Source organism: Panicum virgatum, chromosome 2K (assembly GCF_016808335.1).
Source record: "Panicum virgatum strain AP13 chromosome 2K, P.virgatum_v5, whole genome shotgun sequence".
In the NCBI taxonomy this organism is placed as follows: domain Eukaryota; kingdom Viridiplantae; phylum Streptophyta; class Magnoliopsida; order Poales; family Poaceae; genus Panicum; species Panicum virgatum.
The window spans coordinates 58,571,054-58,583,870 of record NC_053137.1 but is presented as its reverse complement, the minus strand read 5'-3'; the positions used below and the strand labels follow the sequence as shown (position 1 = coordinate 58,583,870).

General features: G+C 48.5%; 1 protein-coding gene across 3 annotated transcripts; it reads right to left on the bottom strand.

The window, feature by feature from the left end:
- Positions 1–6,871: 6,871 nt before the first annotated feature.
- On the bottom strand, positions 6,872–12,112 carry LOC120689814 (glutamate receptor 3.4-like). 3 transcript variants are annotated; one of them, XM_039972233.1, is made up of 8 exons: positions 11,747–12,112; positions 11,525–11,648; positions 10,998–11,323; positions 9,116–10,440; positions 8,738–9,015; positions 8,623–8,654; positions 8,133–8,539; positions 6,872–8,037 (listed from the first exon to the last, which is right to left on the bottom strand). In XM_039972233.1, exons 2-8 carry the CDS (start codon positions 11,530–11,532, stop codon positions 7,594–7,596), a joined length of 2,820 nt encoding a protein of 939 aa, XP_039828167.1. In that variant the 5' UTR covers positions 11,533–11,648; positions 11,747–12,112; the 3' UTR covers positions 6,872–7,593. The 3 variants fall into 3 exon arrangements, with proteins under 3 accessions (XP_039828167.1, XP_039828177.1, XP_039828172.1); XM_039972243.1 differs by having other exon boundaries at positions 6,879–8,037; positions 10,998–11,442; XM_039972238.1 differs by having other exon boundaries at positions 6,879–8,037; positions 10,998–11,430; positions 11,747–11,981.
- Positions 12,113–12,817: the final 705 nt, after the last annotated feature.

Sequence of the window (12,817 nt, the reverse complement as noted above, 5' to 3'; positions counted from 1 at the left end):
GGCGCCCCGGTGGTCGTCGCCGCTGCCGCCGCCGTCGTCCCGCTGCCCATGCACCGCCGGCGCCGTGCGGGGACGCCTTGGCGTTGGAGAAGGTGGAGGCGGTGGGCGCGGGACCGGGAGGCGAGAGGGAGGAAAAGGAAGAGGTGGGAGCAGGGGGGGGGGGGTCCGTCCGTCCCTCCCCGGGCGCGACGTATAAGCGGCGGCGTGCGGCGTGTAAAAATAGGTTGGTGGCCGCGCGAGGCTCTTGCTGTTATAGCGGAGGCGCCATGGGTGGCACGCCTTCCTCGAGCCGGGCGGGCGGGTTCCTCGCGCGCGCGGCGTGGGGGTTTTGCTCGGCGCTGTTGTCCGGGGCGGGGCGTGGGAAACGGAGGCGGAAGCGCTGTGGTGGACGTCACGTCACGTTGGCGGTGGTGGTGCGCTGCGGAGGATAGCGGGCGACGGGGGCGGCGGCGGTTGGTTGACCGGACCCGCGACTCGGCTTGTTGGCGTCCGGGCATCGGCTTCCTCTCCTCCGATGGCGGTTGGCGGCGGAAAGCCTTGTGCGGAAATCTGGAGGCCGTTGCGCTGCCTGCTACGTGCTCCGCGCTGCTTAGTTGGACTGGGAGTCCACAACGCCGGCCGCTGCTAGTGCTAGAGCCGTCGTCCGTTCCGCTTCTGGAAGCCGGGACCCGGCGAGTTCCAGGCCGGGATGGCGACGGCGACCGGTGTGTTCCTGCATGCGCCCCAAGGGTTACCTGCTTCACCGCGGCCAGGTGCAGGCAGGGGCGCAGCCATTCCCATTCACCCCACCGGAATTTCACGCGCGCGCGCGGGCGTGGGGGAAAAAAGATGGCTGCACGTACGGCGTAGTATCGGGTAGGAGGACCTGCATTTATGCGGCGAACGTGCAGTCGGGGCTAACGGTGGCAAGCAAGGATTCATGGCGCTGCTGGTACTTACTGCGCCAACGTTCAAAGGCAAGGCTCGCACGCCATCGTTCGATCCAAACTTCCTCCGCTGGATTTTCAATTTTGGATAAACCGTGCAGGGAGTACGGGACGATCCGTGGGCACACGAGCGGTGCTCGGCGCTCTGCTGAGGGTTGTACCGGATCACGATGATTCTAGTGCCCCCTTCACAATACAAACTAACCTTTACATTTTGAGAGGATTATTTTCTTGGTCCTAAAAGATATTGTGCTTAGTTTTTTTATATCTTTTTTCTCTTTAACTTGGCATGATTAGTTTTTTCATCCAAAACGAGTTAGTGATTTATTAATAACAATATCTACTTTTCTGTAGCTTAAATGGCATGTTAGTGATTTTCTGCTGGATGCAGCTTGCTTAGATATGACTCCACTGAATTTTTCACTGCCTTACCATGTTCCTGGGATTTTTTGTAATTTAAAAACTAAAAATACATTTATAACTGTCTAGAAATGATTTTACTAGTGGAAAAAATACCAAAGATTCATGAAAATTCCTTTATGTTATTGTTTTTCTGGTTAAAAAAATCTGAACTGATGCGTTTGAATGTAATAAGACTGTAGACCGAACTGCCTGGGCCAAGAAACTAAATGAAACTTGTTTTGGAGGCCAAATAGCCAAATTCAGGAGAAAAAAGACCAAGAAAACTAACACAACTTTTTTTAGGGTCAAAAAAAATAATTATCTCTTATAATTTTTTGACTCAAAATTATATAAGATAAGAATCTGATTCTTTTAAGATGCGACCTTTTAAGTTATCCAAACTAAAATTTGACACCCCCTCTTGCCTACGGGGTTAGATCTGCGTGCGATCCTGAGCTCACCGGCTCGCGATCGAGATCGGGATGCCAATCTGGCCGCGGCCCTCTGGAATCTGGATGGCGGCTTCTCGGTACGTGGCGACGGGTTAAACTATGCCGCCGGCCACTGTATTTTTTGTCACCGTGGTACGCATGCATCCTGTTCCTGCTGCTGCCAACCGCCATCGCCATGCCCGGACAAGAGCGAAACAGAAGAAAAATGGCGTGTGCCAGCAGCAGGGCGGCAGGTGAGTCTTGCACCCCGCGCGCGGGGATCGACGCCAACGTGCCGCCCCGGATCTCGTCTGCCGGTACAGGCAGCAGGCGGGGGCATGTGGATGTGATGCGGGGCTGTTACCGGCGGGTGCGGTGCGGTCAGTCCGCGGCGAGAGCGAGAGGGGAGCAGAGCGCTCACGGATGGATGGGCACTGTTGACTCGGCCGGCGCCGGGGCAGTGGGCATGCATTGCATGGTGTGCGTCCCGTCCCGTCAACGTCGCTGTAGCGATGGTGATGGTCGCCGCGCCGCCGCCGTGGTCGCCATGGACGACCACGACGAAGCCGTCTCGAAGCAAGGGTCTTCGCACTTTTTTTTTCTTTTTTCTTTTTCCGTTCCGAGGTAAGCTAGTGCGAAAATATGCACAGCGAAAGTGACATGTTCGTGGTTGGATTTGTCGTTGGAGCTTGAGCGCACCGAGGAGCCGAGCAAGCTGTAAGGATTTTGTTGGAGCCATGGTTGGATCGAGTGCCTTGCGGGTTATGCTATGATACCGTATTACCGTGTGAGGTTTTGATGCCCAATGGCACTTTAAAGATGACGAAGATGCTTCTCATCAGCTGAAAGAGAAAAAGCCAGTGCATGTTGCCGAAAAGGAGTCTGGAAACGCGTACCTTTTGAGCGTCTCTGTATGTTGCAAAATGGACGATGTCCAAGAATTGTCACTCGCTCTGCTCGCCGCCCGTCTCGGACTCGGTTTAGCTTTCTGCTAATAGTCTGTCTCATCACAAAAATGCTAATGTCAGTCGTACTAGTGCTGTGCTGTGCGTGCATCTTCCTGCCAACGAACTGGAGCGCAAGCGCGGCGCACAACAACCCTTCTCGTCTCTTCTTCGACACCGTTCGCTCCCGTGGCCGCTCGCCCCGGAGGCCGGAGCCACCGGCACACGTAGGAGAACACGGGCCGGCGCCCCGATCCAGGGGCCAGGAGGAGCAGCACGCGCGGCGCGGGCAGGATTCGCCTTCTTTCTAGGAGAGAGCTCTCTCTGTTCCTGGGGGCAGGGAGCTGCCTTTTTTTTTTTGCAGAGCTTTGCAGCGACGCGCTGTGTCATGGCTGAAAAGGACTCTGATGAACAGACACAGGCACGGTAAGAGCTGAGTCAGAGCCCACAGGCATCTTGTGATCGATCGATCTGTGGATGCAGAAAATGATGGGCCAACGGTGCGCTAATCTGGTTGTTTGTACTTGGGATACGCTAGCCACTAACACTATAGCTGGTTTAACTTAGCCAAAGGATGTCGGGCTAATTGGTTCCGCCAGTCCGGCGGCACTCCGGAGGTCGTGGGTTCGATCCCCGGAAGGGGCAAATTTCTGCCTCCGGTTAAAAAAACCCACTCGTCTGCCTCATGTCCAAAGCACTGTGAAGCCCGGCCTAACTCACAAGGCGACGGGCCCCGTGTACGGGTGGGGCAGGGGTTCCGGGGTTTTCTTGGCCTGCTGTGAGAAGATCATTTTACCTCTTAAACAATGCCGTGGGGGCGGTTTTACCCCCGCAGGTCAAGTTTTTTTAACTTGTTTTCTGAAACATTCTGGTCAGAAACCAGCAGCATCAATTGAGGTCGTTGGAATTCCTTCGGTTGGCTTGACCCATGCACTCACTTGAGTGCGCTTTTTTTTTTTTGAAACGAATTGAGTGCACACTGATAAACTGCATGATTCCGGATTGCCTTGACTTGAACTCCACTTGATGCCTAGCTCACTCATCTTTATTTCTTTAGCTAACTGTAGCAGAGTACTCTACATGCATGGCCGTGTATATGAACCTTGGCGGCGGTTATGAATGATTGCATGGGTTAGTTTTGTTGCAGCTTTAGGTGGAGTGATCATGTCAATCACAGACGAGAGTATAAGGTCCTTGATTGAGACTACTACTATAGCTAGGCAAACAAGGATTAGAGATCCATCTCATCTTTAATCTTGTCCCGGCTAACAACCAATCCCTCTGCAACTAACAAACAGGGACAACTGAGCGATGATACCTACGGTCTAGGAATTAACAATGCCGTTACACATATCCATACATGATCAATTTCAGTGGGAGTGTCATAAGAGTGTCATGGACATTAAATTTGCTAACATGTACCAATAATATGAGGAGAGAGAAGTAAGGAGTGTCATGAAATGTGAGAGGAGGGTCATCACCATGACGCTCTACTGGCACAGTTCTTAAAATTATAGTCTAGGTAACTGTGTCGATGATACTCCCACTGAGACTAGACAAGCGCTAGGACAATTGAATGCACAAACAGTTACAGGGCATTTGCATCTAAAAACCCGTGCCATACTGTCCACGATGATTCTCAGGATCCGTACCTACCGTCGTGACCTGAAGGAAAATCGATCGTTTCTTGCATGCATGGCTGAAAGGCCTCTCGATCTTGCGTGCATGGCTCATCCGCTCATGTTAGAGAAATCATGCTAGAGTTTGTCGGCTTTGTTAGCGATTGATGTTGCAACCACCAGACGGTCCGAAGGTGTTGGTTTCAGACCGCAAAAACAAGTGTGCCGTGAGCGTACGGTGACTCGCTCGTTCTACATTTGTCTACGGAGACAATTCAGCAGTCTATACATGTAGGCTGAATGGTATGGAATAATGGGACCATTCATGGGAACTATTGTCAAACGAGGGCATAGTAGTCGTACCATATTATAGTGAACTCGTGTTTGGTCAAATCTGCATTGAATCAAGAAGGGCGAGGGAATCTTAAAGAAAACACCTCAAGAAAAACACAAGTTCTCTTGATGGTATACCATTCCCACAGCACCAATAATCGTGCATTCTATAAGCTAGACTCATCATTGTTTTTATTTTTAGCGTCATAGTACATGCATTTATACATATACGAGGTAGTACTAAAAATCTGCGCTGTCAAAACTGTCAAAATTTTGACAACTTTTTTATTTTTAAATTTTCAAACTAGGCATAAGAAATTGATACTAACTACTTTATTTATTCTTTTTTCCTTTAATAGTAAGGTAAGGTAATACTCTTCTTACATAAAAGTATGAGCTTTGGGGTTTTTATTTCCTTTTCGGGCTTTTCGATCGGTGACTCATGTCACACGCGACACGATGTTAGTTTCAAGGAATTCCTAGTTTCAATATTTAACCTATACACTAACTAGCCAACCAGCAGACGATTGGTTGACAACCTTGAATGGCATCACCATCATCTTCCCTTTAGACATGCACCTCACTTAGTTTAATTATTTCCTTGACAGCCCTACCACTACCGAAAGTGTAGAGCAAGCAGATGGAGCACAAAAGCAGCTAGACAAGTGGAATCACGAACCGCAAGCACAAAGCATACTTTCTCTCGATCGATCCCCCCTTTGCCTTCCCTTGACGCACATCACTACTCATGTTCGCATCACACAGCACAGCGTTGCAAAAGGCACCTAGCTAGCTTCCCAACCATGTCGCCATGAATGCAAGATCACAAACACAAAGATAAACATCCAGATGCTAGCTGCCCCAAACCGGTGTGGTTTTGTTTTCGTACTCGCATGCATCGTCATCGCCATCATCTCATCATCATGTGCACATATCCTATCTCTCTCTCAGTGTTGTACTGTATCACCAACAGGAAGTAAACGACATGGGCACTGCATCGGGCCCCATCACGAATGCTTAGCACCGGCGGCCGGCCGGCCACCATACGATCTTTGCTTGCGAAGGTTGGGCACCGGTCGCAGCCGCCGACGGCGCCTTCACTAGCTGCGTGTCGCCTCGCCGTCCGGTCGCCGCCGCTCCGTCGTCCACTTGTCCCTCCGATCCTCTTGTTTAATGATGGCCCGTGTGTAGAGATCTCCCTTCTTGGATTTGGATACGGTCATCATCACCACCGGAGTACATACCGGACACCTCGCCGTCCGGTGAGCCGCCCGTACGTGGCCGGCGGCCGGCGTGGCTTGTGCTGCTGCAGCAACGGGCCGTCCTTCCCGTGCAGCTTGATCATCTGCTGATGTGATCGCGCGGCAGGAGTCAAACGCCAGGCGACACGCATGGGCTGACGACGACGGGCCACACGGCTCCGCACACGCCGTGCGGATTAGATTTGTCCGGACCGGACGGACCGGCCTTATCGGCTAGGATCACGTACGCGCACGGGTCCGGCCGGTGCTGGCTCGGCGCACGTGCCCTTTGGTGAAAGGGCAGGCAGGGCACACCTGGATTCTTGGTTGGGCGTGTGTGTCCATGGGCGGCGCAATTCTATTTGGCTGCTGTTTCTGCAAGTTCAAATGTAACTTTCAGACAGCTGCAACGTTGCAAAGGTGGTGTTGGTTCTCTCAATTGGTGAAGCAGCTGGAACTCTGTAATTCAGTACTAGCATCTGTCTGTGCAAATTCACCATGGATCAGCTGCCCTAACCCAAAACTAGATGGATGGCAGATTAAGATCCAACTACTGTTTTTCTGATTAACCGAACCCCAAGCGTTCACCGACACCTGTAACAAGTGGTTGCCCAGGTGGCGACGTTGCATACAGCTTACTTGCGTTTTTACATCCCAAAATCTCTAGAGCAGTTGGAACCTAACCCAGGCCGGCGAAACGTCCTGTTTAGAAACATCTGTCTGTCTAACTTTCCATGGAACCCATGCGTCCCATTTCCAATCAACCAGAAGTTGGCACCAACTCGTTTTCTGAAAGAAGAGAGGATTGGGAGATGGCAGCAACGTTAGAACTGAGTTGTCGGTCGGAGCAGGATTTGGATAAATATCCGTGGGAGCAGCAAGAGAGCTAGACGGATGCTGCTCATGCCACCTGCCCATCCTCATCAGGTTCATGGCTGCACCAGTTTCGCAAATCGCAATTACAGTCATGAGTCATTGCATGAAGAGATATAACATGTATAATTGACGTATTTTGAGTTTTTGGATTACAAAGTAGGGTACACAAGTTTCTCTATATCTACGCAATAAACCACAGAGATATTTTCTTCATCCAAATGCTTCTTTTCAGAACGGAATGCTAGTTCAGAGTGCTTCTGTCCAAATCCCTAATCAGGGTGGATGCGAGTCTGAACAAAATGGGTGAGGTCAGAGCTTCTGCTCTGAAATGTTCTCCTTGCATAGTTGCAGCGGAAAGGGGGTAGACATGTGACTTCTTAAAAAAAGTTGAAAGGTCATGCACAACTGGGCACATACCACACCAAACAAAGATTCTAACTTCCCAACTTACTTGAAGCAGATGAATCAGATGGTAGCCACACGAACTTTTGTAGGAGTTACTTCAAAACCAAGGAGGCCAACTTGGCAGAAGTTGAAGCTGCAACCTAGTGCTACTTCTCCCAGACATTGCTGCAAGGGGATCCAGATTTGTTGCTGTTGGGGGGAAAAAAAACTCGAGTGCTGTGGTATTTCTCCTGAGGCAATACTCTGAAGCTGCTTTCGATGCTATATTTTCCAGTCCGACGTCAGAACAACCCATGGACAAGAGGACCCCTTCCTCACCAACTGGGCCTCTGTGGTAGGAAAACTTCCACTTCAATGCAGTATTGTGCATCATTGTCATATAGATAGTAATGCAGTGATGTAAGATGTTATGTTGGTCATGTGGATTGTTCTTCTGTAGCCGTACTGCCTATGCTTGGATGCTGAGTGCCATTTGGTCTTTGCTTGAGAGCATTCTTCACCTCCTCCTCTTTCTTATCAACAAACGATATCAATGACTTGATGGTAGTTAGCCTTGCTGACCGACTTACAATCTGGGGCTCAGGATATTGAACCTCCACCTGGTTACTATACCTGCTGTACTGGCAAAATATGCGAAGGAAGAAAATCACAAGAGCAAGGAGACATGCAAGACCACAGATGAGGAAGAGGCCCCAGAAGCTTGACAGGCTCAAGGCGTTCGACGCAGCCCCATTATTGTCTGCACTGCACTCTGTCCCACTTAACCATTCATCATGGATCCTCTGGAGATTACCATTCTCTGATAGTGTCAGGATTGCTGTTGACAAGTCCTCGGCAAGAGGGGAGTCCCTTGGGAAGGCCTACAACAGAAGACAGTACCGTCAAAAGATATTCTGAAGAGAAATGCAAGTGCGTGTGTACATGTGTTTTGATTACAGCAAACAAATCCACTTACAAATCCCCATCCACTTTTTGTGAAAACCTGACCAACGGTCTTGAATTTGCAGTATTTTGACAAGAAGATCTCAACATATGGAAGCTCATCGATAATTGCAGCCACACCACCATTTCCTGACCCTAGCTCAAGGGCTCTTGCATAATCTGATGCGCTGTTTAGTGGAACCAAACGGGACTCAGCAATATTGAGCTCATCGACAAGGTAGTTTCTGGAAAAAGATCCAACTTGATACCCAATTGCACTTGAGCTCGAGATCAAGCTATCGAGGCCCTGAATCCCTGATGTCAGCTCCTGAACTGTGAGAAGTGATGTCAAGCTTGCGGTGTAGCTTGAGTTAATAATCAGCACTACAAAGAGCCAGATCAGCAGCACGAATCTACCAAGTGCACTGACTGTATTTTCTCCTGTGTAAAGAAATGAGAAAGGAGGTTATAAGAGCAGACTAGAAACCTTGAAATATTTTGACTAGTTTCGGTTCAACACTTACTGTGTGCAAAGAACATGGTAGAGAAACTAAACCTGAAAATGGCAAAAACTCCATAATTAAAAAATAAGTTAAAAACCAAAGAGGAAAGAAGTAGCTACAGAATGCAGACACTAACCAGCACACTGTCATAATTTGTTGCCTTGGAGGTCCACGGAACTCAGTATTAGTACGGTGTTCAAGTACCCAAACAACTGCACCAACAAAGAGGAAGATAACACCTAGGACACACCACATCTGGAAGGTGAATGGTTTCAGAAAAGCCCAAGCATTTGATTCAACCTCCTTTGCTGGAGCTACAATAATGAGACCCGATTCGATATATGGCTGGGTAAAATCAACAAGTCTTGTTCTGTTCGTCACTATAGCAATGTCCCCTATTGCGGCGTCGAAGTACTGAATGTGCAGAAAAACAGAATCAAGAACATATGCGTAATGAAATATTCAAGGCGGCCAACCTATGCTAAATTTCAGAATTCGAAAGGATGCTACTCACATTTTCAGAAACCTTCTGGACAAGGTCACTATAGCTAGGATTCTTCAAACCGTCTCCAAATAAAACAAAATCGCAAGAAACTGGATAGGGCAACAAGCTTATTGCAGCTTTAAAGACATCAACTGCAAACCCCTTTACTCCATCAGGTCCATTGTCTTGTGTAACAAACTCTTTGTAGCTTGTTCGGAGAGGTACTCCAATCCTCATAGGCTTCCCATGATATGAAAACTCCCAACCACGCGGCTTCTCAGTAATCTGACCAGGCCATATAACACTATGGAGCTGTACATTGTTGGTTGAAGAGTTCAATGCTGAAGAATATAAGTTTTCTGGGGCAACGACTGAGAGACCAGAAATATTTGACCAATATCCAATGGTTCTTACACCTGTACCACCAATGTTCAGAATATCATAAGCTGGGTGGATTAAATTCCGATCCAAGGTAAATTGAACTGGACCAGAAACCCCTGAGAAGTTCACATTCCACACGTTCTCCAGTAGTTTATTTCCATTATTGAAAATCCTGAGAGAATCTAACTGAAGGTTACTTCCTTTTGTAGCTCGCAGATTTGTGTCTGCAGAAAAGGATATCGTATTCCCTTCACTCAAAAGGCGCTCAGCAGCATGAGCAACTAACCATACAGAGTCATAAGCACGCATAGAGTAAGCACTTCCATTCCTGGTAAGATTCCACTTGGACAACAATGCTTTTTGAATGTCAGAATGAGAAACATGCTGCCTAAGCACGAGAACTCCCTGTGTAAGTTCCATCACATCAGTAGTACCATGCACAGATGAATCCATCACTGCAGACAGCCAGTCTGTTGCTATCCATACATAGCCACTGCTCATCATCCCCAAAGATTTTGCAGCTGAGAACACGTTAAGACCAGAATCAGGGTTAACGTGGATAACATAGACACGCGACTCCATTTCATTAACCTGCATCAAGATATTCTCGATTGTAGTATTTGCAGCACCAGGCGGTAACTTAGCTTTGTAGACTATCTTACACTTTCTTTTTGCAAGGGCATCACCTAGTGCCATGATGCCACCTCTACCATAGTCATCATCAACATGTATGGTGATGACCTGTTTCCATTGATACTGGCTAATGATGCTAGCGATAGCATCCATTTGGTAGTAATCACTTTGTGTAGACCTCACAAAATAAGGGTATTCAAGGGAAGAAAGGGTAGGATCAGTGGCTGCGAAAGAGATAAGAGGGACATGGAGTTCATTGACAGTGTGGGAAATGACATGAGCAACAGCCGAGGATTGTGGACCTAATACTGCGATTACATCTTTAGCCAGAAGCTGCAACGCTGGACAAGAAGAAGTTTTGTTAAACTCTCCCAGCTTGAAAGCATAAAAATAAATTATCACTTCAATCTAACAAGGAAAGACAAAGTGAAAGTTCTCTATTTGTTTTGTATAAAAGACAGGCAAATTCAACTAAGTATGCTTGGCACAGGAAGAAGAATTTATTAGGTTTGCTGCATATTTTCTATGGAAGGACTTGGGGAATTCCATGTTTAATTTCATTTAGACCTCACACAGTTACGGTGTTGAGCATACTATCCAACTTTTGCTTCATTTCTGATATACAGGAACAGCAAAATTACAGACTGATGCAACTGGTGTTTCCATTGTAGTTCCTAACTCAGGCATCAGTTCATGTTGTTTTCTCCACATATCGACTAAAAATGGCAAGTTGTTAATTCCTATAATTTGCATCACTGATTATTCTGAGTGTAATTGCTAGGCAGGACAAAGAGAGCTTAACTGCATACTGATGAGATACAAAATCACAAAGAAAAGATAAAAAGTCAAGATCGAATTACGAAAATAGATGCAGAAGGAGGATCAGAGAATGTCAAACCTTCTATGGTGCCAATAAATCCACTGCAGTTGGTGTCCTGCATAAGAACACTGAGTTTCGTCCCCCGGAGTATACTAGGATCAGAATTGACATGCGCGACAGCGAGCTCAATAGCGGGCCTCACCGCCTTTCCAATAACTGAGTCAAACGTGAACAGCGCACCGATGCGCACCTCTGCCGGCCTTGCGGGGTCACCGGTGCTATTCTGGTTAGCTGCCGTGGTTCCACTGGCGACCATGAAACCACACAGAAGCATGGCGGCGAAGTAAGCATAGCCCATCTCCGAGGACCAGGAAGAAAGTGTCGCGTTCTTGACGACCTTTGATCTGCACAGGGCCTCTTTCAGTTAAACTCTGCAAAGAATGACATGGGAGAGCAGAGCTGGCGTCCAGAAACCCTGAGAGCTTGTTGGTTGGTTTCCTAACTCCAAATTCTGCAATTGCAACTGGACGAGCGATGAATTGCTTGCTCGAGTGCGAGAAGCTAGACACATACTGGGCTCTAACTGCGAGAATCAAGAAACTCACCCGTCCATTTCGCGAAGCGCTCCTGCTGCTCCGGTGGCCGCACACCAACTGTTCGACGAAGCGTCCGACGGGGAGGAAACGAAATGGCTCGAGCAGAGCCGAGCCGAGTCGACTAGCACCTTGTCTGCAAGAGAAGCACGCAATTAGACTCCAGCAAGCTCCGCAATCGACGCCAACGCTCCTAAAAATATCCAAAGAAAAACGCGATTCCCTGGCGGTTACCATCTGCTCGGCGACGCCACGGTGGGAGGAAGAGGGAAGCGGGAAGCCGAAGTGCCGAACCACCACCAGGGCCGCGGCGAATTGGGCGGAGCTGATCTACAGGCGCCGCGAAGCCACATTCCGTCCCCGGCGCTAGTGGCGGACAAGAGTAACCTGATGCCGCCTCGGATTTGGCGGGGATCTTTCCTGGACGAGCAGCGGATTCGGGAGTGGAAACTGGAAAGACAGCACTCGTGAGTCGCGAAATGCTTATGAGCAGCTTTGTGCCCTCGCAAATCGCCGTCAGATTCCTTTCATAAAAAAAGGCGCTTTCTTTCTTCCCCTTCTTTTCGATTCTCTTGTGAAAAGAAGGATCGCAGAGAAATATGAGCGCTGGAAGATGGGCAAGGAATCGTGGATACAGTAGAGACTAGAGACACACATGGGCCACGTGATCTTTGTTCTCTTTTTTTTTATAAAAAAACAAAAGTTGGGCATGATTGGACGTTGTAGTTTGAGAAGAACTACAGTTCTAAAAATGAGAGTGTGGGATCGAAGCCGGCGGCCAGAGGAGGGTGAATGGGAGCCGATCAAAATTTCTTCCGAAATTCAAACCGTCGGCCTATATCCCAAAAATCACCCGATCCCTCAAGCGTTCTGGCCAAAGTTTGGAATAGCTATGGAAAAGCTAAACCAACACAAAAGAACTCGAACGAGCGAGCGAAACCACAAAGCAAATCGGAAGTGAATTGGGAAAACTGCAGAACTGATCTGCCTGGACCGGTCTGACCGGTGCGCTCAACCGGTCTGACCGGTGCGCTGGACCGGTCTAACCGGTCGTGCCTACCGGTCTGACCGGTATCACCCAAAACCCCCCCGAGAAATTGGATTCAAACGTTGAATCTCGAGCAAACGACCACGGAAATTGGTGAAACTTGGGGGATTGCTTCGCCCCTACCCCGTGAACATATCCCCAAAAGATCTTGTCCTAAAGATCAATGATTCTTGAGAATTCGAGAGGAGATCAAAAGGGTTGGGGTTTTCTCTAAAACTCAAGAACTCGAATTCGAAAGAGCTCGTGATTCCAGATGG